The 27,623-nt window shown below is 33.9% G+C and overlaps 4 protein-coding genes and 2 non-coding genes across 7 annotated transcripts; 2 read left to right on the top strand and 4 right to left on the bottom strand.

The window, feature by feature from the left end:
- Positions 1-7,790: 7,790 nt before the first annotated feature.
- On the top strand, positions 7,791-11,783 carry LOC125873105 (MLO-like protein 1). The gene is made up of 14 exons (XM_049553980.1): positions 7,791-8,067; positions 8,785-8,842; positions 8,923-9,197; positions 9,458-9,574; positions 9,663-9,723; positions 9,802-9,899; positions 10,099-10,173; positions 10,287-10,375; positions 10,486-10,535; positions 10,702-10,742; positions 10,895-11,104; positions 11,203-11,270; positions 11,407-11,467; positions 11,548-11,783. The coding sequence occupies exons 1-14, from the start codon at positions 7,942-7,944 to the stop codon at positions 11,740-11,742; spliced, it is 1,524 nt and encodes a 507-aa protein (XP_049409937.1). The 5' UTR covers positions 7,791-7,941; the 3' UTR covers positions 11,743-11,783.
- A 637-nt stretch (positions 11,784-12,420) lies between these two features.
- On the bottom strand, positions 12,421-15,716 carry LOC125873106 (uncharacterized). The gene is made up of 6 exons (XM_049553981.1): positions 15,512-15,716; positions 15,357-15,391; positions 14,298-14,468; positions 14,005-14,055; positions 12,787-12,845; positions 12,421-12,699 (listed from the first exon to the last, which is right to left on the bottom strand). The coding sequence occupies exons 1-6, from the start codon at positions 15,589-15,591 to the stop codon at positions 12,598-12,600; spliced, it is 498 nt and encodes a 165-aa protein (XP_049409938.1). The 5' UTR covers positions 15,592-15,716; the 3' UTR covers positions 12,421-12,597.
- A 498-nt stretch (positions 15,717-16,214) lies between these two features.
- LOC125872146 (auxilin-related protein 2-like) lies at positions 16,215-23,173 on the bottom strand. Of its 2 annotated transcripts, XM_049552823.1 has the most exons (9): positions 22,952-23,173; positions 22,156-22,830; positions 19,424-21,086; positions 19,178-19,322; positions 18,688-18,785; positions 18,487-18,552; positions 17,885-17,974; positions 17,123-17,299; positions 16,215-16,708 (listed from the first exon to the last, which is right to left on the bottom strand). In XM_049552823.1, exons 2-9 carry the CDS (start codon positions 22,752-22,754, stop codon positions 16,670-16,672), a joined length of 2,877 nt encoding a protein of 958 aa, XP_049408780.1. In that variant the 5' UTR covers positions 22,755-22,830; positions 22,952-23,173; the 3' UTR covers positions 16,215-16,669. The 2 variants fall into 2 exon arrangements, with proteins under 2 accessions (XP_049408780.1, XP_049408779.1); XM_049552822.1 differs by having other exon boundaries at positions 22,156-23,173.
- Positions 23,174-25,456: 2,283 nt separating this feature from the next.
- Positions 25,457-25,530, bottom strand: TRNAI-AAU (transfer RNA isoleucine (anticodon AAU)). The gene has a single exon. It is a non-coding gene; the product is annotated as a tRNA-Ile (tRNA).
- Positions 25,531-25,833: 303 nt separating this feature from the next.
- TRNAI-AAU (transfer RNA isoleucine (anticodon AAU)) lies at positions 25,834-25,907 on the bottom strand. Its single transcript has one exon. It is a non-coding gene; the product is annotated as a tRNA-Ile (tRNA).
- Positions 25,908-26,041: 134 nt separating this feature from the next.
- On the top strand, positions 26,042-27,523 carry LOC125874030 (uncharacterized). Its single transcript, XM_049554838.1, has 3 exons — positions 26,042-26,528; positions 27,080-27,151; positions 27,264-27,523. Exons 1-3 carry the CDS (start codon positions 26,076-26,078, stop codon positions 27,330-27,332), a joined length of 594 nt encoding a protein of 197 aa, XP_049410795.1. The 5' UTR covers positions 26,042-26,075; the 3' UTR covers positions 27,333-27,523.
- The last annotated feature ends 100 nt before the right edge of the window (positions 27,524-27,623 follow it).

The following is a 27,623-nucleotide window of genomic DNA, read 5'->3' as shown; positions in this document are numbered from 1 at the left end:
TCATTTTAGCCGCCGATCCAACATTATCTGCCATTCCTTGAGTAATACATAGATTAAAAAGATGAAAATCGCTAGAAAAATGATGATTAAGTTGGATACCTCTTGTAATCCTCTTAGATTAGGCCATTAGAGAGAGATCTCGATGTTCACAATATCCAAAACCCTAATGATATTGAAGAAGTTACTACTCAACTAAACAACAAAATTTTTGAAAGATTTAAACAAAAACAAAATCAGCAAACAAACCTAAAAATCAGATAAAGATGCATACCTTAATTAAAAGAATTGTTTGTTTACACTCTATTTTCTTTAAACTCGCGTTACTTTTAAAAATAGTTCTATATTACAAGATAAGATAAGATTTGTGTATATTTTATTGTCTTCAATTTGGTATTTGACGTTAATAGTAAATTGGTTTGAAGACAATAAAATATACACAAATCTTATCTTATCTTATCTTGTAATATAGAACTATCTTTGAATGCATCAATAAAAATAGCACTTATCAATAAAAATTATCCGTCTTGATTTGTCAAAAATGACAAATAAAAAAAAAATCAAATTAAAAAATTTAATAAGTAAATAGAGACGGATGGTGTATTTTTCCTGTTTATACCTAAGGAGTTGATTCGACACCATATCATATAATTTAGTGCACTAACATTAACAGTTAAAGTCTCAATCTTCAAGATTGTTTGTACCTTTTACTTTATTTTCAATTTTAAAATATTGGATACTGTTGATACATAAATCTTCTACATATCATCTTTTTCTTTATTACTTGATTAAATACTATCTAAATATTTCTTTTTTCACAAAAACCATCCTTCTACCTGATTTTCTTCTGATTTTTTTAAATCATGTCATTTGTGAACAATGATGAATTGATACAACACAATATATTATACATTTTTTAGTGTTTATATATATCTTGTATTTTAGTGCACTAACATTTATTATTTTTAAAATAATAAATTGATCTGACATAATTCGCAACCCATATAATGTTGAATTAGACTTTGTATTTTTAATCTATTAAAATAATAAACTAGCCCAATTTGATCTCTTAAATTTCTAAGCTCGTAATAGCTTAGCCTATATGTCATTTCGTGAACCATGATGATTTGACATAACACAATATATTATATATTTTTTAGCAGCCATATATATCTATAAATTATTTTTAAATAATAGAAAATTTTTGTTAGATAATTAAACTTGAAACTCAAAAGAGGTTGAAATTAAAATGTCATAAATATTCAAAATTTGAAGTTGACCTATTAAAAGAATTATTGAACCACTTCGCGAATCAATTCAAGTAAATGACAAACTCAAGTATACATGGACTTTATGGAATTGCAAATTGTATTTAGCAATTCTGACTTATCGATCAACGCTGGTGCACTACACTATCAGAATTTTGGAGATGCTGAAAAATTATTTAATGTATTGTGCCAAATTAAGTCTTCCTATGTCACAAAGCCACTTGGTCTTAGGAGATAGGGAAAAAGGCAAGAAATTGTTATTGTGAAAAAGATACTTCCCTTCAGCAATTGGTTGAATGACACTAAAAAACCTGGCATGTGGAAGATTTTTGGAGATCGTCATATTTACATCGGATTGGGATATGCCTCTAAAAAAAAAACCAGTAAGTTTATAACATTTATCTTTGTTTATTTGATATTTGATATGTGTTGTGTTGAATCAACTCCTCGTGTATCACAAACTTACACCATCTTAATTATTTGATTGAGTAATGAAAAAAATTTGATATGCCGAAGATTTATGGTAATAACTGTACATGTATTCGTGTGAGAAATGATATTCAAGAACAAATTGTTGTTAGTTTTTTGTATAATGCATTCTTATGCATTACTATACAATAAAATCATAAAATTTTGTATTAATTTAAAAGACATGAAAATTACCCGCTTTATTCCTTTTTATTTGTTAAATTTTAATTTGACACACATATTAAATATATATCGAGTTTATCATTCTATCCCTATTAATATATAGGTTTTCAAAGATATTTATTACATTTTTCAAATACATTAAGTCAATATTAATAAATTGAAGGTATAATAGGGGAAAAACAATTTCTTCCTTGATTTGTCAAAAATGACAAATCAAAAGAGAATCAAATTAGAAAATTTTGATAAGTAAATAGGGACGGAGGTAGTATGTTTAATGTGTTTCTAGATTATTTATTGATTTTGTTACTATCGTATTAAACATAGGAAATAATAACATGAAACTTTGGAAAGAAGATTCATTTAAGTATGAAGGGTCTATGCTTGAAAGAAGAGAATTTGCTCGATTATCTTTTTTTTTGTTTGGAGAAAATAGTGTATTTCGATGGTTATACATTCTATTTAACAATTTTCAATATCATTGTGTTTCATCTAAGAATGGATCCAATCATGTTACATAGAAGAGAGTTGATCCAATAGTAATGTCATTCAAATATATATATATATATATATATATATATATATATATATATATATTTGTTGACAAGGGAACTTACGGTTACAACCTTTTGATAATTTATAGAATATTATGATATGAAAATATATTAGATAATTGATTTCAGATATACTAACGAAATTGATATCGAATTTATTAGATGAAATTTATTTTGGATATATGGATATAAAATTTTCATTGTGAAACATAAATAAAGAAAGACGGACGAGATATATTCGCTATGTATAATGTATTTGGAGGCAAATACAATATATTCAAAGATAACTAGTGGTTGGTGTGATTTACCGGGAAAAAAAATTAGCATAAAAACCCTAGACAAGTATCGTATCTCTTCGCCTAATTCAGTTTCAATGGAAATCGGCGCCGGTTATCGAGGAGTGATTTATTTCTGCAATCGATTCGCTGAATACTATAGGATTGATTTAAATTGCTTGCCGGAAAGACTTTCTTCGATTGCCAATTTCACCACTGAAAAGTCGGTAGGGTGGACCGTTATTGATGAATGCATCGGAGGAATGAAGGGAGAATACAGCCCATTCACCGTCGGTATGAACTTGAATAAATTTACTCCAACCACAAATTCTAATTCTACCTGGGAACTCATATTACCTCACAGGAATCTTCGCTGGTATATAATCCATTTGTGTTTGCCTTCGGTAGGAAGATCTATGTCATCAGTGGCCATAAGGTTATACCCGACTACAAATGTGAGAACCCTGATTGGACATATTTGGGTGAATATTACAATCTTGACTCCCAAACATGGACTTACCTGCCCAAACTCACACAACATAGGAGTAATATTGATGAAAGCCTTTCTGCTTTTGGAATCCATGCTGTTATGGATAAAACAACCAGTCTTTTATACAGTATTCACTGGTCTTTTGCTCCTTTATGATCTCAATGAGGAGAAGTGGATTCACGAAGTGGAATTACATCATCCTAACATGAAATTGACAGGATCTGATCTGTTCGAACAATGTGCCGGTGGTGAAACTCTATTCTATATTGTCAAAAATATCAAGGCGGTTGTATGTGACTCAACTTTGTATTGACCTGTGCTTATATGGGTATGATTATGTTCAGAAGAGATGGTTTCAATCGAATAGTCTTGAAGGAGAATTAACTTGGCAACTTTTTTTGGATCCTAAATACTTAGTTTATATTCCACTTTTGGTTTACCTGGATAATGAAACGTTTGTAGCCATCTGTCGTGTAACTAATGAAGAATTGGGAATGGCAATCATTGGAGTTACGAGAGAGCCACTCTCTCTAAATGTGTCTTTGAAATTCTCTCGAAATTTTCCTGTTGACACTTCAGCACAAGACGGGGTCAACCCCTACAGTGGGATGGCTATGTGAGTGCACTTTGTTATTTTATCTTCTTGTTTCTTTTTCCTTAACAGATCACCATGAGTTTCGTTTTAATTGTTGGTTACGCCTTCGATTACGCAATTTGTTACCCTTTCCTTTCATCTAAGGATGGATCAAACCATGTTATGTAGGAGGGAGTTGATCCAATAGTAATGTCATTGAAATGGATGTTTTGTTTTTTTTTGTTGTTGTTGACAAGGGAACTCGCAATCACAATCCTGATAATCCCGTCTCCCTCTTCAATGTAATAGCATACAAATCACACTAAACAAATTAATTGTATTGAGCAAGTCGTATGCTATATTTTTTGCTTCCATATTTTTATGACTTGTTTATTTTGGTAGCATTAGGACGTAATTTAAGTTTGACGTACAAATGATGAAGGATGTTTTAGGCCATTTACTCCAACATTAGAGAAGGAGAGAGAAATACATTCTGCAGATACGTTTTATGAAAGTTGCTCTTTTACACTATTTGGATGGTGGTTACGTATTGTGTCAATTTAATATAAAAAATTGCATATAATAAGAATGAAGTGTATAATATATTACAATTTAAGTTGTAAAATATTGTATTCATGAAAAAGTGTCATATTTGCTCCTCGTCATACTTTGTAAACAAAAATACTTTTATCATTCAACTTTAGGCACATATTTATCATTGAATCATCAACTCCACTCTCCTCGCCTTTATTGTCCTACGTAATTTGAATCTGGTCACAATTAAATTCTTCTAACCCGGCCTAACAAACCCAACTAAACCCAATTACTTAATTTAGTTGAATGTAATTCTCAAAGTTTACTAAAGTCCTAAATATTATAGAAGATAACTAAATTACGTCGAAGATAGAAAATATTAAAGTAACNAAACATCAAGTAATATAGCATGAATACAATCTGAAATAACATCAACAATCTTAAAAATGAATACAACTTAGACAAAGTAAATATGCATCATTAATTGACTGAATACAAACAACACTCTACAATGTTCATAACTAGAAAAGGATACATATATATGATGAATCCAATTAATATGTGGGTTTAATATCAAAACTAACCGTCCATAAACACAAACAAAAATAATAATTAAGAAATACAATATCCATATCAACAGTCCACATTATCCATCGACAGTAGCAACACTATTCTAAATCAATACACATACTTTTTGAATTTTGAATACAAAGATAGTTGTTACAGATACTCTAATCTAATAGAAAATTCATTTTTTTGTGTTTTTAACAACTTCAACTGAACATGCAAATATTGTAATGGTAATATATTCAATAAACTTAAAATCCATAAATATAATTAAATATCTCTTCATCAATTATTTGGTTTTTGTCATCCTTTTTTGAGTTTTCCACTGATAGACGAAGATCCTACAGTTTTGTTCTTAACTTGAGAAAGATCTTGCATATGGATTGGGTCATGTATATTCTTAGATCGTCTCTCTTCCATCATTTTAGCCGCCGATCCAACGTTATCTGCCATTCCTTGAGTACTACATAGATTAAAAGATGAAAATCGCTAGAAAAATGATGATTAAGTTGGATACCTCTTGTAATCCTCTTAGATTAGGCCATTAGAGAGAGATCTCGATGTTCACAATATCCAAAACCCTAATGATATTGAAGAAGTTACTACTCAACTAAACAACAAATTTTTTGAAAGATTTAAACAAAAACAAAATCAGCAAACAAACCTAAAAATCAGAAAAAGATGCATACCTTAATTAAAAAAATAATCTAGATGTTCACGGTATCCAAAACCCTAATGATATTGAAGAAGTTACTACTCAACTAAACAACAAATTTTTTGAAAGATTTAAACAAAAACAAAATCAGCAAACAAACCTAAAAATCAGATAAAGATGCATACCTTAATTAAAAGAATTGTTTGCTAACACTCTATTTTCTTTAAACTTGCGTTACTTTTAAAAATAGTTCTATATTACAAGATAAGATAAGATTTGTGTATATTTTATTGTCTTCAATTTGGTATTTGACGTTACTAGTAAATTGGGTTGAAGACAATAAAATATACACAAATCTTATCTTATCTTATCTTGTAATATAGAACTATTTTTAAAAGTAACGCAATCTGTTACCCTTTCCTTTCATCTAAGGATGGATCAAACCATGTATGTAGGAGGGAGTTGATCCAATAGTAATGTCATTGAAATGGATGTTTTTTTTTTTGTTGTTGTTGACAAGGGAGCTCGCAATCACAATCTTGATAATCCCGTCTCCCTTTTCAATGTAATAGCATACAAACCACACTAAACAAATTAATTGTATTGAGCAAGTCCTATGCTATATTTTTTGCTCCATATTTTTATGACTTGTTTATTTTGGTAGCATTAGGATGTAACTTAAGTTTGACGTACAAATGAACAATGTTTTAGGCCATTTACTCCAACATTAGAGAAGGAGAGACAAATACATTCTGCAGATACGTTTTATGAAAGTTGCTCTTTTACACTATTTGGATGGTGGTTACGTATTGTGTCAATTTAATATAAAAAATTGCATATAATAAGAATGAAGTGTATAATATATTACAATTTAAGTTGTAAAATATTGTATTCATGAAAAAGTGTCATATTTGCTCCTCGTCATACTTTGTAAACAAAAATACTTTTATCATTCAACTTTAGGCACATATTTATCATTGAATCATCAACTCCACTCTCCTCGCCTTTATTGTCCTACGTAATTTGAATCTGGTCACAATTAAATTCTTCTAACCCGGCCTAACAAACCCAACTAAACCCAATTACTTAATTTAGTTGAATGTAATTCTCAAAGTTTACTAAAGTCCTAAATATTATAGAAGATAACTAAATTACGTCGAAGATAGAAAATATTAAAGTAACGATGTAATTACACCATATCAATCGTTACACAAAATAAAAAAATATTAAGATATTAAGGTAACGATATGATCACACCAAATTGATGGTTACACAAAATGAGACTTGTCATCGTTATCTAAGATAGATTTAAATAATATGATACAATGATGGTTAAATAACAATCAAAACAAACATCGTATAAACGTCTGTAGTTTCTTCTTTCTTCCGTAGTGAGTTCCGTTGTTACCTTTTGGTGCACCATTGAGAATCCAATTTGAGTACTTTGCAGAAATATAAATTTTGCTTTTACGACTTACGAGGGACATAAATTAATGACCAGGGAAAAGTGCAAATGACCCCACCTTTAAAGGATCCAAGCTAAAATCTTTTTGGGCCAGCAACTTGTTAACTCAATAACTCCACCTGTTGAGCTTGTTTACGTTAGGTCCCCAATTCGAATAAAGAAATAGAGTTGTTGTAGGTTGACTAAAAACTATTCAATTTATGATATAATTCACTAGTTATCAAAGTTTATTATGCATTCGCTTCAATTCTAAACAAGTTAAAATGTACTAATCAAGTTTTTTGAAACTTGTAATTTTAAACACGTATTTAATTTGTGCGATCCAAATATTTAGTATCTAATTATAAAAGCTTCTCATTATGAATGAAATAGAAAACCTAAAGTTAGTCATATTCAAATTTGGCCACTATACATCCATAGCTTCTTCTTTTTTTCACGTTATCAAAAGAGTTGAAAAAATAGTTTTTACACGATCAATTTGAAGTGTGTGATTTATTTTGGAACGGTCTAAAAAGACTATAAACGTAACTTAAATATTATAAAATGTAATAGGTGTGATAATATTTCAATCGCAATTTTTTAAAATTAAATTAATACCTACCTTTATAAACCTCATAAAACGAGAGACACATATTAATATCATTTCATGACAACGAAATTAATAAAACACATCAAACATCATTCATGCAAACCACGTTGTGGGAAAATATAACCATATCTTCTTCTTTTTTGGCAATTTTCTTCCAAATTCTTCATTTCTTTTCTTGATCATCAATCATTACATAATCACTCCCCCAATTTATTGTGGGTGTGATTCGTTTTTCTCTGTTTCATTTCATTAATATATAATTAATTATCATATTTGTCTTTCATGAAATAATTTACCAGAACTTAAAATAAAGAAAAAATAATATATGGATGGAGGTGGAGAGGATGAAGGTTCATTGGAATTTACACCAACATGGGTGGTTGCTGCTGTATGCACCGTCATTGTTTCAATTTCTCTAGCTGTTGAACGTCTCATCCATTATGCTGGGAAGGTATATTTTTATTCTATTCTAAAAAAAATTAACAATTTGTCGGATATTATAATTATTTGTCATATGAATGTGCAATATGGTTATATAAAAGATTTTTGCAAAAATGCTGGGTAAGGTTTGTACTTGTGGTCTAGTCCTTTCTTGGACCATGTGCATAGTTGAAGCTTAGTGCACGGGTGTTTTTTTCTTAAAAGAGTTTATTGCATTTTATTGTCATGTTTGAATCTCTCTATTGTTAAGAAATCAATATATATATATATATATATATATATATATATATAACAATAACAATAATAAAAACAGGATCTTTATGAAACATAATGTCTTTGTTTTCTCTCTTTTCTTTGCAGTTAATTTGAATTTCAACATTTGGCTAAGATTCCATCTTTTTATTTTTCATTTTCTATTTCTCCATGTTATGAAATGGTTTACAAGTGGAACGGTATAACGAATATATTCATATAGCGGATCCGAACTTGTTTAGGCTTTGAAATGTGATTGTTATTATTGGTCGTTGGTTTGCTCAAGTTCCATTATTTTGTTATATATGCAACTAATACATAGCTTAGCAACATAGAGTGAAAGGTGGTCAGTTAAACATATTTCATCAGAAAATTATACTTTACTAATTAGGTATATAGGTCAAAATTATTTTCATACATATGTATTGAACCTTGAACACTCTTAACGAAATCTCTGGCTTTGCTACTGGTGCAGCGTCTGAAGAGGAAGAAACAAAAGCATCTCTATGAAGCCCTACAGAAAGTTAAAGAAGGTTCGAAAATATACAACATTGATCGAGTAAGGTTGCATTTATATATGAACAACTATTTTGTGAATGTGTATTATGTGCAGAGTTGATGCTGTTGGGGTTTATTTCCCTGCTGTTAACAGTATTTCAAAGTCGCATTGTCGAAATTTGTGTGCCTCCTCGTGTTGTAACACACTTACTTCCCTGCGCGTTACCGTTGGAGCATACTTCATTTTCATCTCCAACTCCATCTCCACCTCCGCCTCATGAAGAGCCTCATGTTAACAATCAGACGGTTCACTATCATGCTGGTCCTCACCATCAACGACATTTGCTTGCCGAAGAAACAATGACTGCTGAGGGTTACTGCCATCATAAAGTACTTAAGTCATTGCTCTTAACTTCCAGCTATATACTTTGCTTTGGCGATGTTCTGTTATATCTGTTTCTTGTTAGTTTGCAAGTTACGAGTTTGGTAGAATCCAGTAACTTAGGCTCACCCCCCCTGTATTTGTCTTTAAAAAATTCATTTAGCAATTTTTTCCTTTTATATTAGACAATATGACTTCAAACATTGGTGTTTATGTGATATTCTTGTGTTTAATTCTTATATACTAATACTTTTCGTTGTTTTTTCAGAATAAGGTTCCGTTACTATCTCTTGAGGCGTTGCATCACCTTCATGTTTTTATATTTGTCCTAGCTATTGTGCATGTGACATTCTCTGTTCTGACTATTGTATTTGGAGGAGCAAAGGTCAGTTACTAAGCTTTTCTGCTTAAGTTTCTTTTACTTTGTCTTTCAGGCTGATTCATTGTTTGTGAACTTTCTAATAATGGCCTAGATACGTCAATGGAAGCAATGGGAGGATGCAATCGTAAAAGATGATTATGAATCCGAACATGGTATGACTAAAGAGGAAAGGAATTAAGTAAATGGTTGAAATGTAAAGCTACTAGTAATATTGATGTTCCATTTTGCAGCTCATCTGAAACCAACAGTTACTCATGTCTATGAACATGATTTCATCAGGAATCGATTTCAGGGTATGGGTAGACAATCAGCCATTTTGGGTTGGGTGGTAAGCACTTCCCCTCCCCATTTTCCGCGAACAATATGGCATCTTTGTATTTCCACATGTGCCAAAAAAACTTCTATTGTCTGATTGTTTTGACATTATGTTCTCAAATGACTCGCGATGGACTCATATGATCATCTTCTTCTCCAATTCGTATTAGTATTAATTAACTAACTTACTGTGTTTTGGTGAAAATTTGCAGCATTCTTTCTTCAAGCAATTTTATGCTTCTGTCAACGAATCAGACTACAGAGCGCTTCGTTTAGGATTCATTATGGTAAATATGTTCATTTGCCATAGTTGTTAGATAGAGACTGGCTTCTTGTTTTACTATGTAGTGATTTTTACTTGGCTTATACATAATAGAGTAAAAGCATATTCCTTGTGTAGACACATTGCAGGGGAAATCCAAGATTCAATTTTCACAGGTACATGATACGTGCACTGGAAGACGATTTTAGAACAGTTGTTGGTATCAGGCAAGTGATAGGATGATGCTAAAGCTCTAAGACATTTTCTGAGAATGTTGTTTCTCACTGCTGGTTCTTCAAATTAACTTTTCGCTCTTTTGCTTTTGTTTGTTTTGCAGTTGGTATCTCTGGATATTCGTAATACTTTTCTTGTTGCTTAACATTAACGGTATATCCCAGCTCAAACTTGAAATAGCTAGACTTGTTAACCTTGCCACACTGCTACGATTTCATGCTAGAGCCTACTTAAATCAGCATCCTACTAAAATGCTATTGTTGCTTCATGCTTTTGTTTATTGTGATGTGAAGGCTGATACATCATTATGCTTGTGCAGGTTGGCATACATATTTCTGGATTGCTTTCTTTCCTTTTATTGTGAGTAACCCTATCATAAATTTCACTTATGTAGTTTCCATTGTTTCAGTCTCCAAATCTGTAAACTAACATTCTGGAAACGATCACTTGTAGTGATAGCTGTCAATTTAGGCTTTTTTTTTCGTTCTTCATTTTCGTGTGTTTTATTTCAGCTTCTGCTTGCTGTGGGAACAAAGTTGGAGCATGTGATTCTACAGTTAGCTCATGAAATTGCTGAGAAACATGTAGCCATAGAAGGTGAATTGGTTGTAACACCATCTGATAATCACTTTTGGTTCGATAACCCTCAAATCATCCTCTTCTTGATACATTTTATTCTCTTCCAAAATGCTTTTGAAATAGCATTTTTCTTCTGGATTTTGGTAAGTTACTAATCAAGTAACACCATTCTAATTCAGTGTTCAATACAATTTTTCAATGTTCCTTTCCTAATTTCATGTTTTTTTCTATCTTTTTATAGTTCCAATATGGCTTTCACTCCTGCATTATGGGAAAATATGTCTTTGTGATTCCTCGGCTTGTCATAGGGTAGAGTTCACTACTCCCTCCTCTATTTATAACCTTATATATACAGTGTGATTTTTCAGCGAAAGGAATCCAATTGAACCTTTTTCTTTTCTTTGTTATAACGTTCATATATGAAGGTGGTTTTCATCTTTTCCAGGGTAATCATTCAAGTTTTATGCAGCTATAGCACACTGCCACTTTATGCTCTAGTTACACAGGTGAGTTTTTACTCGAACCAATCGATGAAACTTAAACCTGAATGTCCTTCTCCTAATATTGTTTTTACATGAAATTATAGATGGGGAGTCATTATAAGAAATCGATGTTCGATAATCATGTTCAAGCTTGTCTTATGGAATGGGCTGAGAAGGTGAAAAAGAAAAAGGGACATAAGTATGGTAGAGATAGCTCTACCCGTTCAAATGAGGGTTCAGTTCTTGGATCACCAATGTCTATAAATGACCACAAAGATCTCCCTCAAAATGGGGTTTAGCTAACAATTTGATCCATGTCATTTGGACAATATTTTGTAAAAGTTAGTTATGATCGAATATACCAGTTACTGAATATATATGTATATGATAAAGAGTGCCAAAAAGCTATAGATTTTTACTGTGCAAGATGAAATGAAATGGAGAATCATGGTTGGTGGAATTCAAAACGTCGACCTGGGACTGAGGGATAGTTATAATATATATCTTAGCCTATAGCTGAGGAGAAGAGGTTTTTGTGTATGCATTCCCTTGACAGTTTAATGTAAAATTAACTGGATATATTAAGTTTCACTTGATAACAGTAAAATGTACCATTTGTCCACAATTTGCCAACTTTGGTTTGTATTTCTGAACGCTGTTTTCGCAGTTGGAGAGGGTTCTTCCCTCTTCATGTTATTAGTGCATCATACGCCTGTGAGCGTTACCTAACTTCAATGAAGTGAGCGAAAACCATAGAAGACCAGAGCTCAAAATTCTATCATAGACTAAAAAAAAATATTCGGTAGACAATTACTCGCTGTCTGCCTAAACTTGATGGGCAGAGTTATTGGATGTTTGTTCTAGTGCTAGTCGGAGATAATACATACCTGGTGAAATAGTCAAAAGTTCACACAAGCTGGCCCCAACACCACCATAACTTTTTTTTTAAAAGTGTAAATAACATAAAAACAGAAAAATTGTGGAAAGGTACAGAATTACAATTTCTAAATGATGCACAAGTAGAGTTTTTTCCAACAGGTTAAATACGTAGTAGTTACTCAGGATTGATGATGGCTGATAACAGGTATCTAACATTGCATTGCAAATAATTCTGAAACTCCTAACTTAGTTTTTGACCACTTGATGGGTAGCATTTAGGCATCGAAATTGACATGTGTATTGAGCATAGCCATCTGAAGTTTGCTTAGAAAATCCTTCTGGCCAGTAGAAGATTCAGCTCCTGTTTGTGACATCAACTGGAAACAAAAGATAAATGTTCAGTATTTATCGAAAGTTGACTCTGGGAAGGGAAGGGGGGAGAGAATAAGCAGACCGCCTCTTACTTGATGTGGAAGCATAGGATGCCCCCAAGGTGATCTTTTTGTGTACATTACAGGCCTTTCTGGGTAAATAGAACGACAGCCAAATTAGTTGTGATCAGAAGAGTACAACAATAATACTTCAATCACAAGCAAGTTGCAACTATATGAACCCTTACTATTCATTTTTGCTCTATTTAAGCTCATCTTAATCCAATATTTACACATACAACAACATACCCAGTGTGATCCCACAAGTGGGGTCTGGGGAGGGTAGGATATTCACAGACCTTACCCCTACCTTTGTAGGACAATCCAATATTATATATGATTAAAAAAATTAAAAAAAACATGTAGATGTGTCTTTTGTTATTTTATTTGAAAACATAGTCCATTACAAATAGAAGTGAGATTTATTTATGCTCAATGTCTCCTAGGAATTCTTTCTGACCTACGCCGCACAGTCATCAAAGCTTAGTTAGTAATATACGACTAAGCTAAAGACAATGATCGCATTAAACAGATGATAACAAATTCAATACTTTCTGCACTCCTTTTTAACACCGAGAACTACAATGCAGTTTTCATCCATACAATCAAAGCTAGATTCGCAGAAGAATGTGCTGACTTACTCAATGATACAAAGAAATAACCCAAATCAAAGTGGTAGAATGATATCAGTAGGTTTCCTACAATTCCATTTTGTTGCTCTAAGCCTATTTTAGACTCAAGGACTTCGACAATTGGCATTACCATATAAGATGATAAAGGCTAAAATCCAGGCAGGTCATTCAAACTTGGCATTACTACCCAGTCAGAATGAAGCTAGTACACATAAGAACTCAATCCCAGAAAGGATACTCGAAGCATACTTAGAAGTTTTTAACATTTTTTCTTTTTGAGATGAATGAGGGTCAATTTTATTACTTTTATTAGAAGTGTGAGCATTTAGGTCTCAGGATAACCAGGAGGTGGATGATATGATACAAAACAAAAACTCAGACACATTCCAGGCTTAGAACTGTTCAACATACCATCCAAAAGAATATATGATGTTACCTTCAAAAGAAGCACCAGAATAGATGAATGATGCAGTGAATATATATGTTCACAAAATATACATTTCCAACACAAATTGAAATGTGAAACGTGGCAAAAAAGTATCCCAAACAACTTCTCTACATAGCAACTCAAGTAAGAAATCAGAGCAATTGATTAGTAGAGAGGCACCCTTTAACTTACCACGAGAATCTTCTGATAAATTATTGTGAGCATTCAGAGCAGCCGCCCAACCTTAGGAAAAAAAAAGATGAAGCTTCATCATCATTCTCACTTGTGACTTTTTTATCATAGTAACTAGAGGTATCATACAATGTTAATGCAAAAGACTGGAAGCTGGTAACCTAATTATTATCATAATATGGGAGAACTGTAAAGGATATGGAAGGTATGACAATGTAATTGAGATAGAAGTGATTAAATAGATAACGGAATTGATAATATTAGGAGCTCATGATTTGATTAAAAAAACATACGGTCATTCAGTAGCTGAAAAGCTTCGCTTGTACAACATCCTTGTAGCGGTATTAACTTTGTTGGAGGATACTCATTCACTCGATTGACGCCAGCATCAGATACAGACTTAGCTGCACTCATTTGGTTCTTCTCTCCATCACTAGCATAGCTGCTAGCTCTTTCAAGTCGATCTGTAAACTAAACCATTAGAGAAAGGTCGATCTAGATTCCTAGTATAGAAGACTAAATCCAGCCAAAAATCCATAGGCGAAGAACACAAGTTATCTATTTCTTCGAAACATACCTCACATAAAACTAATCGACCAGTTGAGAGTATCACACACTTCAAAGATTTTATTCTATGTCAATAGGTCAACTCAGATTCTAGGAAGTATTTACCCTCCCCTGTGTTTTCTCAGGGGTTGGACATTGGCTTAGTTTGTAGTTATCTACCATGTATAACCTTAAAGAAGGGTCAATTCTACTAGTTGATCACAGCTAAAGACACGTGATACCAGAGTGTCCCTAGAGAAAAACTTATAAAATCCAATAGAAGGCGTCCGTAGCAAAACCGAAAAAAGAAAACTGCTTCATTTTCTAAAAATTAGCAGTTGTACTGAGATGCATACTTTGTTGATGCTACAATAATAATAAGAGCCACATATTTGGAGTTACATTGAAGTGATCAACTTTATAACACTAGCTTAAAAGATCAAAACGATAGCTTCCACTGATTGGCAGCTAGTACGGAAACAATCTTACAACTCTCATTTCCAACTAGAGTTAGCTCATCTCACGGAAATTCAACTTTCATCGCAGCTTCCAGACTTCCCACTTTCAAACTTGGAGCAATCGACACAGGCAAGATCTGATGTATGATACTTACACAATCAGATTTTAGTATGTATGATCACGGATCACCATTTAATTACACAATCAGATTTTATTAGCTTACTTGTGTTTATCATTTAAGTGAGATTAGCCTTGGTGATAACAGTACATTCCTTGCAAATTTAAGGCATTAAGCTTAACATAATCTCAATTAATTAACATAGTCTAGCTTTATCAAAACTAGTTACCTCCTCCAGATTTTCGCCTGCCGAGTGAACGATTCCTGATACAAAGGACAATATCACATTAAATCAATTCAATAAAACACATCCAAATTCAGAAATTCAATGAAATATGTCCAGATTTAGAAAGAGCGATTCGTATGATAAGATTATTCTGATACCGCTGATTGGGAGGAGCATAACGCTTGACGGTTACGGTGTTGTCGGTGGCTGATGAGTCTGCAGACGGATGTTCCGGCATCTTATCTCCGCTTGGTATCCAACAAGAGCCACGCACCGCCGCCACTTATTTCCTGTGAACTTCCGGCGATATTTCTCAGCTACGCATCAGAGAACGTAGGATGAGTCCATGCTGAGGGTTTTGATTGAATGATTCACGCGCTTCAGGTAGAGTGAACATACTCTACAATTTCAACTTTCATCCCCCAACTTTTCAAGAATTTTCAAGGAGAACCCGTCAAGTTTTATTATTTCTCTTTGCAGGACCTTAATCAAATGAATTGAAACTTTTAACTTGTGTTCTCCTAATAGGCAGACGTAAATCATTGAAAAAATTTATTTGAATTCGTTTTTAATCGAATCATAATAGACTTATTCATGTTTGATCCTTGTTTGAAAAGAAAAATTAACGCAAGATGTAAAACAGAAATTTGGTCTTCGTCAATTATTGTAGGAATAATTTTCAAACTCTTACCTAATTTTGGCTAAAACATTGAGCAAAATTTCATGGAAAAGGAATTTTACTTCCCATAAGCAGCATGTGGCATTAAGTATAACGCAAACGACAGTCCAAAATCAGTGACTAACTCAACTGCAGAGATAAAACACTAGCATCACATGGTACTACTAACTAAAATTCACCTATTCACATCGTGCAAAAATATCATTCTGATTTACTCAATACAACATCAGTTCAAAAAATGATGCAAGAGAGATATGTTCTTCTCATGCAGAAAACAAAAGACTTTAGAGATAAAATGAATAGGGAAAATACATTTTGTATAACTTCACAACTCAATCATACAATGCTCCTTTCGTGCTGCACACAATGAAAAATGCCCGACATTTTTCCCAGAAACCAGTCAATTCAAGAACCATTCACCATAAATGTCTTTGGCACTGACATTAATTTACAGCAACAGAGTAATATATTGCACTTAACCATCACTGCTACAAAGGCCCATTTCACCGGTCCAGCATGCCACATGATGACAGAAGATTATAACAGAGTCACCAAGAGCACTGCTTTGAAACAACTGTTCCTACCTCTTCTATCAAAAAGTCTGAAGGAGCTCAAAGCTAATGAATGGGCGCAGCATCTAGAAAAGCTCCTCTGAATTGAATTTGTTCCATGCTTCCTATTGCAAGATATAGAACTTAATAAAGAGCACAACATTGAGTATAAAAAGTGAAATAAGCAGTGACAACTAAAGGATCTTTCAATGACAATTCTGATAAGGCAAAAGGAAAGACACCAAGAAATGAAACTTGTCATTAGGCTGCATAAGAACCCGACATCTGTTTTTAAGAGGCTTCATAAAGTTCAGAACCCTTGACCCATGGCTTGAAAAGCAACATACCAGGGAAAAAAGTGGGATTGTTGGGTATTTAGGACTTGATGGGTCTACCCAGCCCATAACCACAGACTAATTGATTATTAATGTCTCGTGATAAAGGAGTAAAAAACCTCAGATGAACAAGAAATGTGAAGGGCATGTTAGTGAAGAACCAAATTTGTAATGCACTGTCATGTTGGTCAGCGATAAAAGTACCTTGAGCATGTCAAACACCTTCTCAGCAACATATTTCTGTTGAAGGGTGGCACCTTTCTGCTGCACTTTATCGGGATGGATACACAATGTTGCTTTTCTATACACCTTTTTTACAGAAGCACCAGTAATTAAATCCGTCAAAGAAACAGGCTGCCAACCGCATTCAGGCCAAAGCACCTATGAAACAAGTCAATTTGATATTTTTATCAAGACCATACTATTAGAAGCACAGACAATCAAATGTTTCAGAAATTATAGGTTTTCCCATTCATAAATAATTTATTTGTGAATGTCTATCAAAAGAGTAATGATTGTTCTAAGATCCAAGTTATGTTGGTCTCTATAGATCTTCAATTCATGTGTATCTTTTGGTGCATAAATTTCTATGGTTGGAAGAAAAATCTGTTATCTGATATGATGGCTTCCTGTGTATGTGTATGTACTTGGTATTTTTTTTACTTTTAACACCAGTTCTTTTCAAGGTGTGAACAGGTAGAAGGGCAACAACCCCCCAACACACACCCACATCCCAACCCCACAAAAGGAAAAAAAATGACTATGATTAGCAACCAAGTAAATACAGAGATAGCAAAATGGATAGGATGTACGTGTCATTTGTTTGGCAATTTCTGCTCAAAGAAAAAAACTCCTTTCAAATTTTCTCCTCTCTCATGTTAATAACCAGGTGTGTGTTAAGTGAAATCTAACAGTTCTGGGGTACAACTAATCTCCTCATATAAGCGAACATAAAACGGAACATACATATTGCATAGTTGATAGCAATGCACGAAGATTTCCTTCTTTCCCAGCAGCCCATCGCTTGATTTCAATATCTAGGGTCTCAGATATTCTCTGTAACAAAAAGCAAGCAACTATATTACATTGATAAAATAGTAAAAATCATAGCAAGGACATAGCATAGAAGAGAGAGCAAAAAGAAAAAGGATGAAAGACACCACAAATTTTAGGATAGCATCATGAAGCACAAGGCAAGGCCTTAAGGAGTCATTATCTTAGTTTAAACTTAACATGATTCATCCAGCACCAAAAAGAAGAAAGTGATCCTATTGATATCTGACATAGCTAGTTCAAATCTGCATCTTTAAACAAGATCCCAAAGTTTAGGTAAGATTTGAAGAAAGAAAATCTTTCCAATCAAAGTTCGAAAATACGCTTTAAAAATGATCATCTAAACAGCACCGCAACAACATGATTGTTTTATAACTCTGTAATTCGATATAGGAATGTAAAAGTGGAATACAAAGAAAATTTTAGGCATTGTTTTTTGAGTATTCCACTAATTGCAACAAGCACACAATAATGTACAAGTACTTTTGCAAGCTGTTTCATAAAACAGTACTTACGTGTCTTTCCTGCTGCTCCATCTGAACTTGAAGGTCACGTTGGTTCTTTTCAGCCAAAGCTTTGGCCTGAGAAAATAAATATCATAAATCATATATCTTTCTAAAGAATCAACTATGTAATACATGCTAAAAGGCTGTAAACAGAAATTTGCCCTGACAATCCGAACATGAGAGGAAAGACACAAGTGCCAGGGGGCATACCGCACGCTCCTGAGTTCGTTGATGGCGTTCCAATCTAGCTCTTCTTCTTTCTTCGGTTTCCCCTTCAACCTCTTGGAAATCTCCAGATGAAGTGGCAGCTGGTTAAGTAACATAATTCAGTATTCAGGAAATTGATGAGACAGACTTAAAACCAACAACATGACACATTTTGTATGCCATTAGTTTGTCTGTAAGCATATTATTGCCTCGGTGACTTCTTGAAGTATAAATACAATATAAAAACAAATGGTAAGAAATTAAGACAGTTCAAATAAAAGCATCTTCTGTACAATTGAGGGAATAATTCAAGAAAAACTGTTACTAACTGATGTGTTGAATTAAGTTGCAATTGCGTGACCTTAATTCAATTGAAGGTAAAGTTGGAGAAAGTGAAAAGCCGCCATGGTAGTTAATCTAGCCTGGGAGGCTTTACTAGTAGTACAGACTGACCACCTGAATATTGCTAGTGAAGCCGCAAAAAAGTAAGTACCTCCAAATATTGAAGAGAGATCATCAGCAAAACTTGTTGTTGAAGATGCCTTTGTCCTGTTGGAGGAGGTTGTGGTAGATGAAAATGTTGGCTTTGACCCTCCAGCACCTGCCTTGTGCTGGAACTGTGAAGCAAATGAAGTCTCCTAGAAATGGCAGGTGAAGAAAAGAAAAGAGTTACCAAAATGCAGAATAAAAGATAGAGCATAGAGAGGCTTAAATTGATATCTTAGGTTGCTTTGTTTACATTTACAGAACTTGTTCTTGTCTTTGGTGCACTATTGGCTCTAGAACCCATATTGAAAAAGGATTCAAGATCATCATCATTCTTTTGTTGGTTCATCCTTGCAGCAGCAGCTGCCCTTTCTCGAGCCTCTGCAGCAGCTCTTTCTACTGCAGCTCGTTCTGCTCGACGTCTTACCTCAGCCTCAGCCTTTGCAGCTGAAGCTTTTTCGCGTGCTTCTTTTTCCCTTGCTTCTGCAGCTACCTTTTCTGCTCTTTCTTTAGCTTCTGCAGCAGCTCTTTCACGGGCTTCTGCTTGTGCTCGCTGAACTGCAGCCCTTTCAGCCCGTTCTCGAGCTTCAGCTCCAGCCTTCTCCACAGCAGCTCTTTCGGTTTTTAAACGAGCAGCAGCAGCTGCTCTTTCTCTAGCGTCTGCTGCTGCTCTTTCTCGTGCTTCCCTAGTAGCCCTTTCTACAGCTTGCCTACCCCTATCTCTCTCTACCTCTCTGGCTCTCTCCCTCTCCCTCTCAAGTTTCCATTGTGCTCTCTCTTCCTCTTCTTTTTCCCTCTGTTGACGTTCACGTTCTAATCTCTCCTTGTTTTCTCTCAATTCTTTTTCTTGTGTCTCATGCATGGCTTGTTCATCCCTGTCCAGGTTTACAGCCTCCTTACTCTTAGCTGCCTTTGCAGATTCTCTTTCTCGAACTTCCTTAGCATGTCTAAATTTGGCTTGAGCTCTATCCATAGCCTCCTTCATCGCTGCTGCTGATGCAGCAGCTACTGAGTTTGCATTCATATCTTCACCAGAAAGAACTCCTGCACTTTCATCCACACTGTGGGGAGATTTACCCATGGCAAATTCATCAAGTTCATCCAACTGAGAAGTTGGAGGGCTCTTGGCTGCAGGACGAACAACCTTAGGACTTTGAGAGTATTGGTTGTAACTTGGAGAAGAAGAATATCTGTCACCCTTCTTTCTTGCATTTGAAGCAAAGGAACTAGCCTCTGACTTAAAATTTCGCCGTGGAATTGGAGGAGGAGGTCGTGATGGAGGTGGAGCTCTTGTAGGTTGTGTAAAAAGAGGAATCTCTGATACACTAAGCCATACATCATCAGAAGGCTGCATTTGGTCCTCTGATCTTGGGGACGTATCTGATTCAAAGTGTGTTTCATGAATATTGCTACTTGCATATGAAGGGGGGGAGCCAGCTGGACCAAAAGATCTCTGAGGATCACCTGAAGGCATGTCAAACAGAGGAGAGTCCTGAAAACCATCCCCAGGCACCTTTTTCTGTGAGCGGCTATCAGAAGATCTGGAAGAAGATTTTCCGATATTTTCTCTAGAAGAAGAGGCTTGTGTGTCACTCGTTCCTGATCCTGCCCTCTGAGGACTCCCTCCCGTCCCTCTGTTATTCCTAGCAGAGTATAATGGAGGGACAGGCTTACTAAAACCATTCAGTGGATCTAAATCATCAAGAACTCCTCCACTAACCGATGAAGCTTCAGAGTGTGTATTTCCAGATTTACCTAGCTGGCCAATCTGTTCAAGTGGATCCATGAACTCCCCCGGGTTAGACGAAGCCGGCATTGAGGTTGACCCTAAACCTGCAAAAGGGTCATCCAAACCAATAGAACTTTGATTTGAATTTCCAGTGGGTTTGGAGTAATGACTAGACTCTGTGAATGACCTGTGCAAAACCACCTGTCCCTCATTAGACAATCCAATTGCAGGATAACAAAGATAGACAACAATTTGGCCGTACAAATGAGCACAACGATTTATTCTAATTAACAACACTAATCGCAACTGATAAGCCAAGGAAAAATGCACCAACATGTCAAATACAGTCTAATCAATGTCATTCACTGAGACACCCTGTTCTGTCTTGTCTTCTTCTTTCTATAATTATTTGCTCAAAAAAGTCTGTCTATTGTTTTCTAGTCAGTCTAAAAGGAAATTCATGAAAATTGAAAGGGCTAATGGAGAAATGAACTGGCTTTGTTTTAATAATAAAACACACAAACTACTAAACACCAACAATTACCAAAACTTTGAGAATTCTAACCAGAACTATATGTATTCCACTACAACAGTTACATATTTTGTATTTTTACTGTTTGGATAAGCACCACCATTATTTTGTAAGTATGGATAAAGTACCACAGTTTACATTTTCTGTGTGCCATCTCATAGAGTTAATACGCTGTTCTTCACCTAATTAAAGCCTCTTCAGCTTATCGGGAGCATATAGACATAGTATATCAAGTAATTCCATATATAATAATAAGAAATACAGATTTCAAAAAGCTAAAAGATACAAGAATTTTGTGATACGTTCTATCCTATTCCACATGCAAGAGGGCAACATTCGTTACATGTTAGCCCTTTCAGGCTGTATTCAAATAGCATAGACAGTAGTATGTATGTGAACAATGAGCAGATGGCCTTCTATAGTATCCAGATTCATGTTCCCCCAAACCCACCCCACCCCACCCCACCCCACTCCCCTTATCACAATAATGTATGTACTATGTATGATCCTAAAAAAGTAAAAATGTTCTCTGCTCTTTGGTAGTCCATAACCTCCTCATCACAAACTCGTTGGGATCAGCTATATAAACAACTTTAGAACAACTATGCCTTTAATTTTGTAGCAATTCTAGTCATTACTTTAATTTCACTAAGAAATAGCTTAAATTATTTAAACCACAGTGATCAGAGAAACAAGTGGAGCTTTGAGAAATATGACAAAGTACCTCTTATTAGTGGTGGAAGTGCTACTCCCAAAACCAGCTAACAAATCATCAAACTCTTTGGCACTCGAGCTCGTACTACTCTTAGGCTCTGTTACCTTCTCATTCGACTTCAAATTCCCAAGCAGATCACCAAAATGTTCGTCCTTCATCTTTGGTTGTGGTGGCGAAGTCATTGTAGCAAAAACGTTGTCGTCAAATCTCACAGTGGATGCAGATTTTTCAGATTCCGATTTGCTCTTCAGTCCTGGCAATCCATCAAAAATATCCTCGTCGTACACTGGCTTGTCATACACCGGAACGGACGATGTCTTATTGTTGTTGTTATAGCTATTCGAATCATTGCCAGTATTGAAAATTGAATCGTAATTGATATCATTCATCGACGAAGATTTACTGTTGTTATTACTAGACTTGGTGTATTTTGGAGGTCCACCGAAGACGTCTTTGTACAATAAACCATCAGAATCATCATACAACGGTGAAGATGACGATGATCGTACGGAAGAGGAACGACGATCTCCACCGTCGGATCTCATCGGAGCCGATTTTCCACCGGGTCTAAACCCGTAATCTCGAGTCAGCATATCTAGGTCATCCATCGAAGATATATATTAAAGCCGTTTCAGATCTGGACCGAATTACCCTTGAAAACACTGCAATTGCTGCTGGTATGATCTGAAAATGAGAAGAAATGGGAAGGCCAATACGGTCAACCGGAATCACAAAGCAGAAATGTGAATGATCAGAAATTGCTACGAATAAATATCTATCTATCTATACATATGAATATATGTACGTATAGGTAGAGAGAGAAAATTGGTGAATTAGGGTTTGAAGAGGAGGAGGACTGAGTATCCGGTGACTGTTTCTCTCTCTTCTTTCTTCTTCTTCTTCCTCCGCCTCCGTCGTGCGCCTTCGTTTTCTTGTTTCTCGGCGATTCTTTATCTCAGTTGTTATTGATTTGGTTCATTTTCGTGGAAGAACCTTTTTTACTTTTTGGGCGAAATTTTGATTCTTTTTGTTTAATTTGTGAAATTCTGATTCTAGCCTAATATATTGTTGGCTACTAGACATTAAAATGGTAACGTGGTAAGTATTTTTTTATTTTAAAATTATAACTATGTATTTGATGTTTGTGTAGTCAAGTGTCATTTAGTTTTTAAAAATAATTGGATCCTTAGCAATTTTCTTGTTATTGTTGTTTTTTCATTTATCATATTTTTTTTGGTTATTTTAATTTTTTTTCTATACTATTTTCTATAAATATATGTTTTACTTTAGCTGAGAGTTTATCGTAAATAATATTTTTAGCTTTGCAAGGTAAAATAATATTGTATACTTATCATTCTTTTTATACTCTATTTAATGTTGTATACTTATCATCTTTTTTATACTCTATTTGTAAAACTATATTAGGTATGTTGTTGTGAGTTTGGATTTGATCTACTTTATTAAATTACGTTATATTTCAAAATAATTTTTTTTTAGTATGAATTCAAATGTGTTAGGTCTCAAAGCGCGAAAGAGTAGTGAGTATTATTTCATTTTAAATTTTAGAAATTTTGAGTTTGATTTCTAATCGTTTTTTACAAGATATTTATTAAAATATATTTTTTTGATAATAATTCAAATTAGTTGAATCTCAAAATATGTTTCATTGGTTGCCTTGTTAAACATAATGTATTTTTCTTTTGTAATAAGTGGTACAAGCTTATTCAACAAATAAATAATAATAACGATATATTTAGTAAAATCTCATAAAGTGAATATATAAATTTTGACGGATAGATAAATTGTTTTAATAAAAACCTCAGCTCTAAGTGAATTCAACAAATAATCAGATAAAGTAATATGAATGGGTTTAACAATAGATTTGATATTTTATATATTCAGTTTGTTGAAATTAGATGTTACTGGTTTTATTGTAGTAGTTTGAAAAAAAAATTACACTATCTATTTAAATGAGTATTATATTTTTGACACGAGCATGGTTGTTTGGTTGATTTGTTGACTACAATGACAACATATAGATTTCCATTTATTTTATTTATAATTAATAATTAATATAGAACATTAAATTGTAATTTATTTGTTTCTATGTTTTATAAGTCAATTTGCAATCAAAGAAAAGGTCTTCATGGTATTATTCTCCATTTACACGTCTATAGTTGCCACCAATAGTCAATTAATTCGCTTTTTTTGATCGAGACTTGAACTTAATAAAACTGGATCAAACATAAACTACCACATAACCACAATTTATTTAATTTTTAATCTTTTATTGCATTATAGAATTAAAAAAAAAAAGGAAAAGTGAAATTCAAACTCACATATATTATGTGAAACATCTAACAAATATTATAAGGGGTCGTTTGGATGATTGGATCACAAACAAATTATATCATAATTATATTGTGGAGATAAAATATCAAGGTTAAATAATGACGAGATTATAAATTTGATATATATATGTTTGATTTATTCAATTAATTTCACATTTATTTCAGGAACCAGACAAGTATTTTCTCCCTTTTTTTTAACAAAAATAAAATAAATTTTGAAAGATGTATTTTGATTATTCAAGGGCAAGACACCTCAAGTTTCAGTTTCTTTCGTATAGATTAAAGAAAATGATTGGGAATAAAAAAGTTTTTAAGTTTTTTTGAATCTTTGTTTCTTATGATCAATTGGTGCCCAGCTGTAATGGGTAAGATTGTTCAATCTAATCAATTGGTCCTTTTACTTTCGTTTGGATTTGGAATCAATTGGTGCCCACCATACAACAATAATATATTCAGTGTAATCTCACAAAATAACATGTGAAAAATATAAAATGTTCAGAGACTTTATTACTACTTTAGAGATAGAGAAATTGATTTTGATAGACCATCAGTTGAAGAAAAAAACAATCCAAAATAATGTACAATATTCTATTTTATTCAACTTCTTATAAGTAGAGTATGAAGAGTATAGAATGTTCACCGAGAAAATTGAATAAAAAGTATCAAATAAGTCTTTTTTTTTGGTTTTTGGTGACATTGACTTAGTCAAAGAAGATCAATTCATTTTTTTTTCTATTTTACTAAACTTTGTATATGTGATGGACAGGATGAGGAGATAATGTGAAAATAGTTTAGATATGTGAATAAAAGATGCACATATACACTTATCTAGCAAGGAAATGAGAGAAGTTAGCTATATATGGTAAGTGTAAGGAGAAATAGAGTTAGGTCAAAAAAATATCGAAAAAAGATGAAGACAACCCTTGTAGATGGCAGAAAAATGAACACAAAAAATATTATGGCCCATGCAGGTCTCGAACTTGCGACCTTCGCGTTATTAGCACGACGCTCTAACCAACTGAGCTAATGGGCCTTGTTGTGCTGAAGCACTCAAGTGTCAAATTTAATCGTTTATTATTCCTCACAAAAACATCGGATTCTGGTGCCAGTCTGCCTACACACATTTTTATAAGTAGCCGTTGTTGTCCGCCTTCACCATTTCAAATTCGAATCAACAAATTAAAGCTATACAAAAAAACAAAATGCCATCGACAGCTACATCACCTTTTCCCGACAATCAGATCCGCCGGCCATTATCTGGCCGGAAACCGCTTCAACCTAAGAATACTCCGGNCAACCCTTATAGATGGCAGAAAAATGAACACAAAAAATATTATGGCCCATGCAGGTCTCGAACCTGCGACCTTCGCGTTATTAGCACGACGCTCTAACCAACTGAGCTAATGGGCCTTGTTGTGCTGAAGCACTCAAGTATCAAATTTAATCGTTTATTATTCCTCACAAAAACATTGGATTCTGGTGCCAGTCTGCCACACACATTTTTATAAGTAGCCGTTGTTGTCCGCCTTCACCATTTCAAATTCGAACCAACAAATTAAAGCTATACAAAAAAACAAAATGCCATCGACAGCTACATCACCTTTTCCCGACAATCAGATCCGCCGGCCATTATCTGGCCGGAAACCGCTTCAACCTAAGAATACTCCGGCAACTCCGGTTACATCCAATTCAAATAAACCTGAAAAATGGATCGAAATCTCAGTAACTCAAAACTCAAACAAAGAGAATCTTCATCCAGATTTTTCAATTCCGAAAAAGGCAACTAATCCAATCAGCTGCATTCAGGATGAGCCGTTCGATTCATCGCTAGCTGAGGAGCTTAGTGCCATTCGTGAAAAGCTCGAGAGGCTGAAAGGCGATAAAGAGAAGACGGAGAAGATGTTGAAAGAAAGGGATTTGATGCTGGATTTGCAGATGAAAGAGCTCTTAAACAGAGGGGAGATGCAGAAACAGCTTGAGCTTGAAGTTGATCGGCTTTTCCGATTGAATGAGCTCAGATTATCCTGCACGGTAACTCTATTTTTATTCTGATTGCTTTCAGGTGAACTTAAGTCTGATAAAAAATGGAAAACTAAAAAAAATCCAAATCTGTTTTTGTAATAAAAATCAATTAATAAAAAAAAAATTGAATCTCAAAAATTTTATTTTGTAATTAGAGATTTATCTTAGATGAAGATGCAAGAAATTTAAAATATAAATCCTATTATAAGTTGATTTTTTGAATGATTTTCTTGTTTATGGTTGCGTGAAACTCAATGAAATGAACATGATTACCCTCTAGGGCGGATCTAGAGGGGCACGAGGGTGTTCACCCGAACCCCTCTGAGAAAATTACAACATATATATTGGTGTTTTTTTACACCAATAATTGTTTTTAATGTAAATATATATGGATTTTGAATCGCCTGAACACGAGTCAAGAGGTTGACGTTTAGGGGGTTCAAAATTCTCCCTGAGGTTTTAAGTTCAAATTGAGGCACGATGATATAGGTATAGAGAATTTGAAGAATGAACTGTTTCACATTGAGATGAAATTGATTGGTGGTGAATGTATATTGCAGCAAAAAATTTCTCCAATTCGAACGCTCAGGGAGAAGATAGAAGAAAAGAAGATAAAGGGTGATCATCTAAAGGCAAGTAGAACATTTACTAGCTAATCTCCTCTGCTACAACAGAGCTAAAATAAAATTTGATTTATTGTTTCTTTTGTTCACATTGATATGGAAAATTTATATTTTCTTATAGGAGCTGAATTACGATGAAGAAGATGAAATCATGACCGATAGCTCATCGGACAAGGACTCAAATGCATAGGGAATGAATTTACAGCTATAGTCACAAAAGACAATGATTTGCATTTTCCAAAAATCTCTTGCAACACAGCATTTTCCTTTTCATACAATTCGAACCTTCAACATACTAGTTGTTGGCTAATTGTCTCATGTTGAACTACCAGTTTGTTGTATAAATATATTGGTTTTATCAATGTTTGTTCCTTGAAATTATTCTGTTGTTTTTACTGTATATCGCGATTGATCTGTGCTTAACCATCTCAAGTTCATACTTGAGAACTCCTGTTTTCCCCTGTATGACATATCATCAGGC

The sequence above is a fragment of the Solanum stenotomum genome, chromosome 8, assembly GCF_019186545.1.
Source record: "Solanum stenotomum isolate F172 chromosome 8, ASM1918654v1, whole genome shotgun sequence".
In the NCBI taxonomy this organism is placed as follows: Eukaryota; Viridiplantae; Streptophyta; class Magnoliopsida; order Solanales; family Solanaceae; genus Solanum; species Solanum stenotomum.
This window is presented reverse-complemented; position numbering and strand designations above follow the sequence as displayed.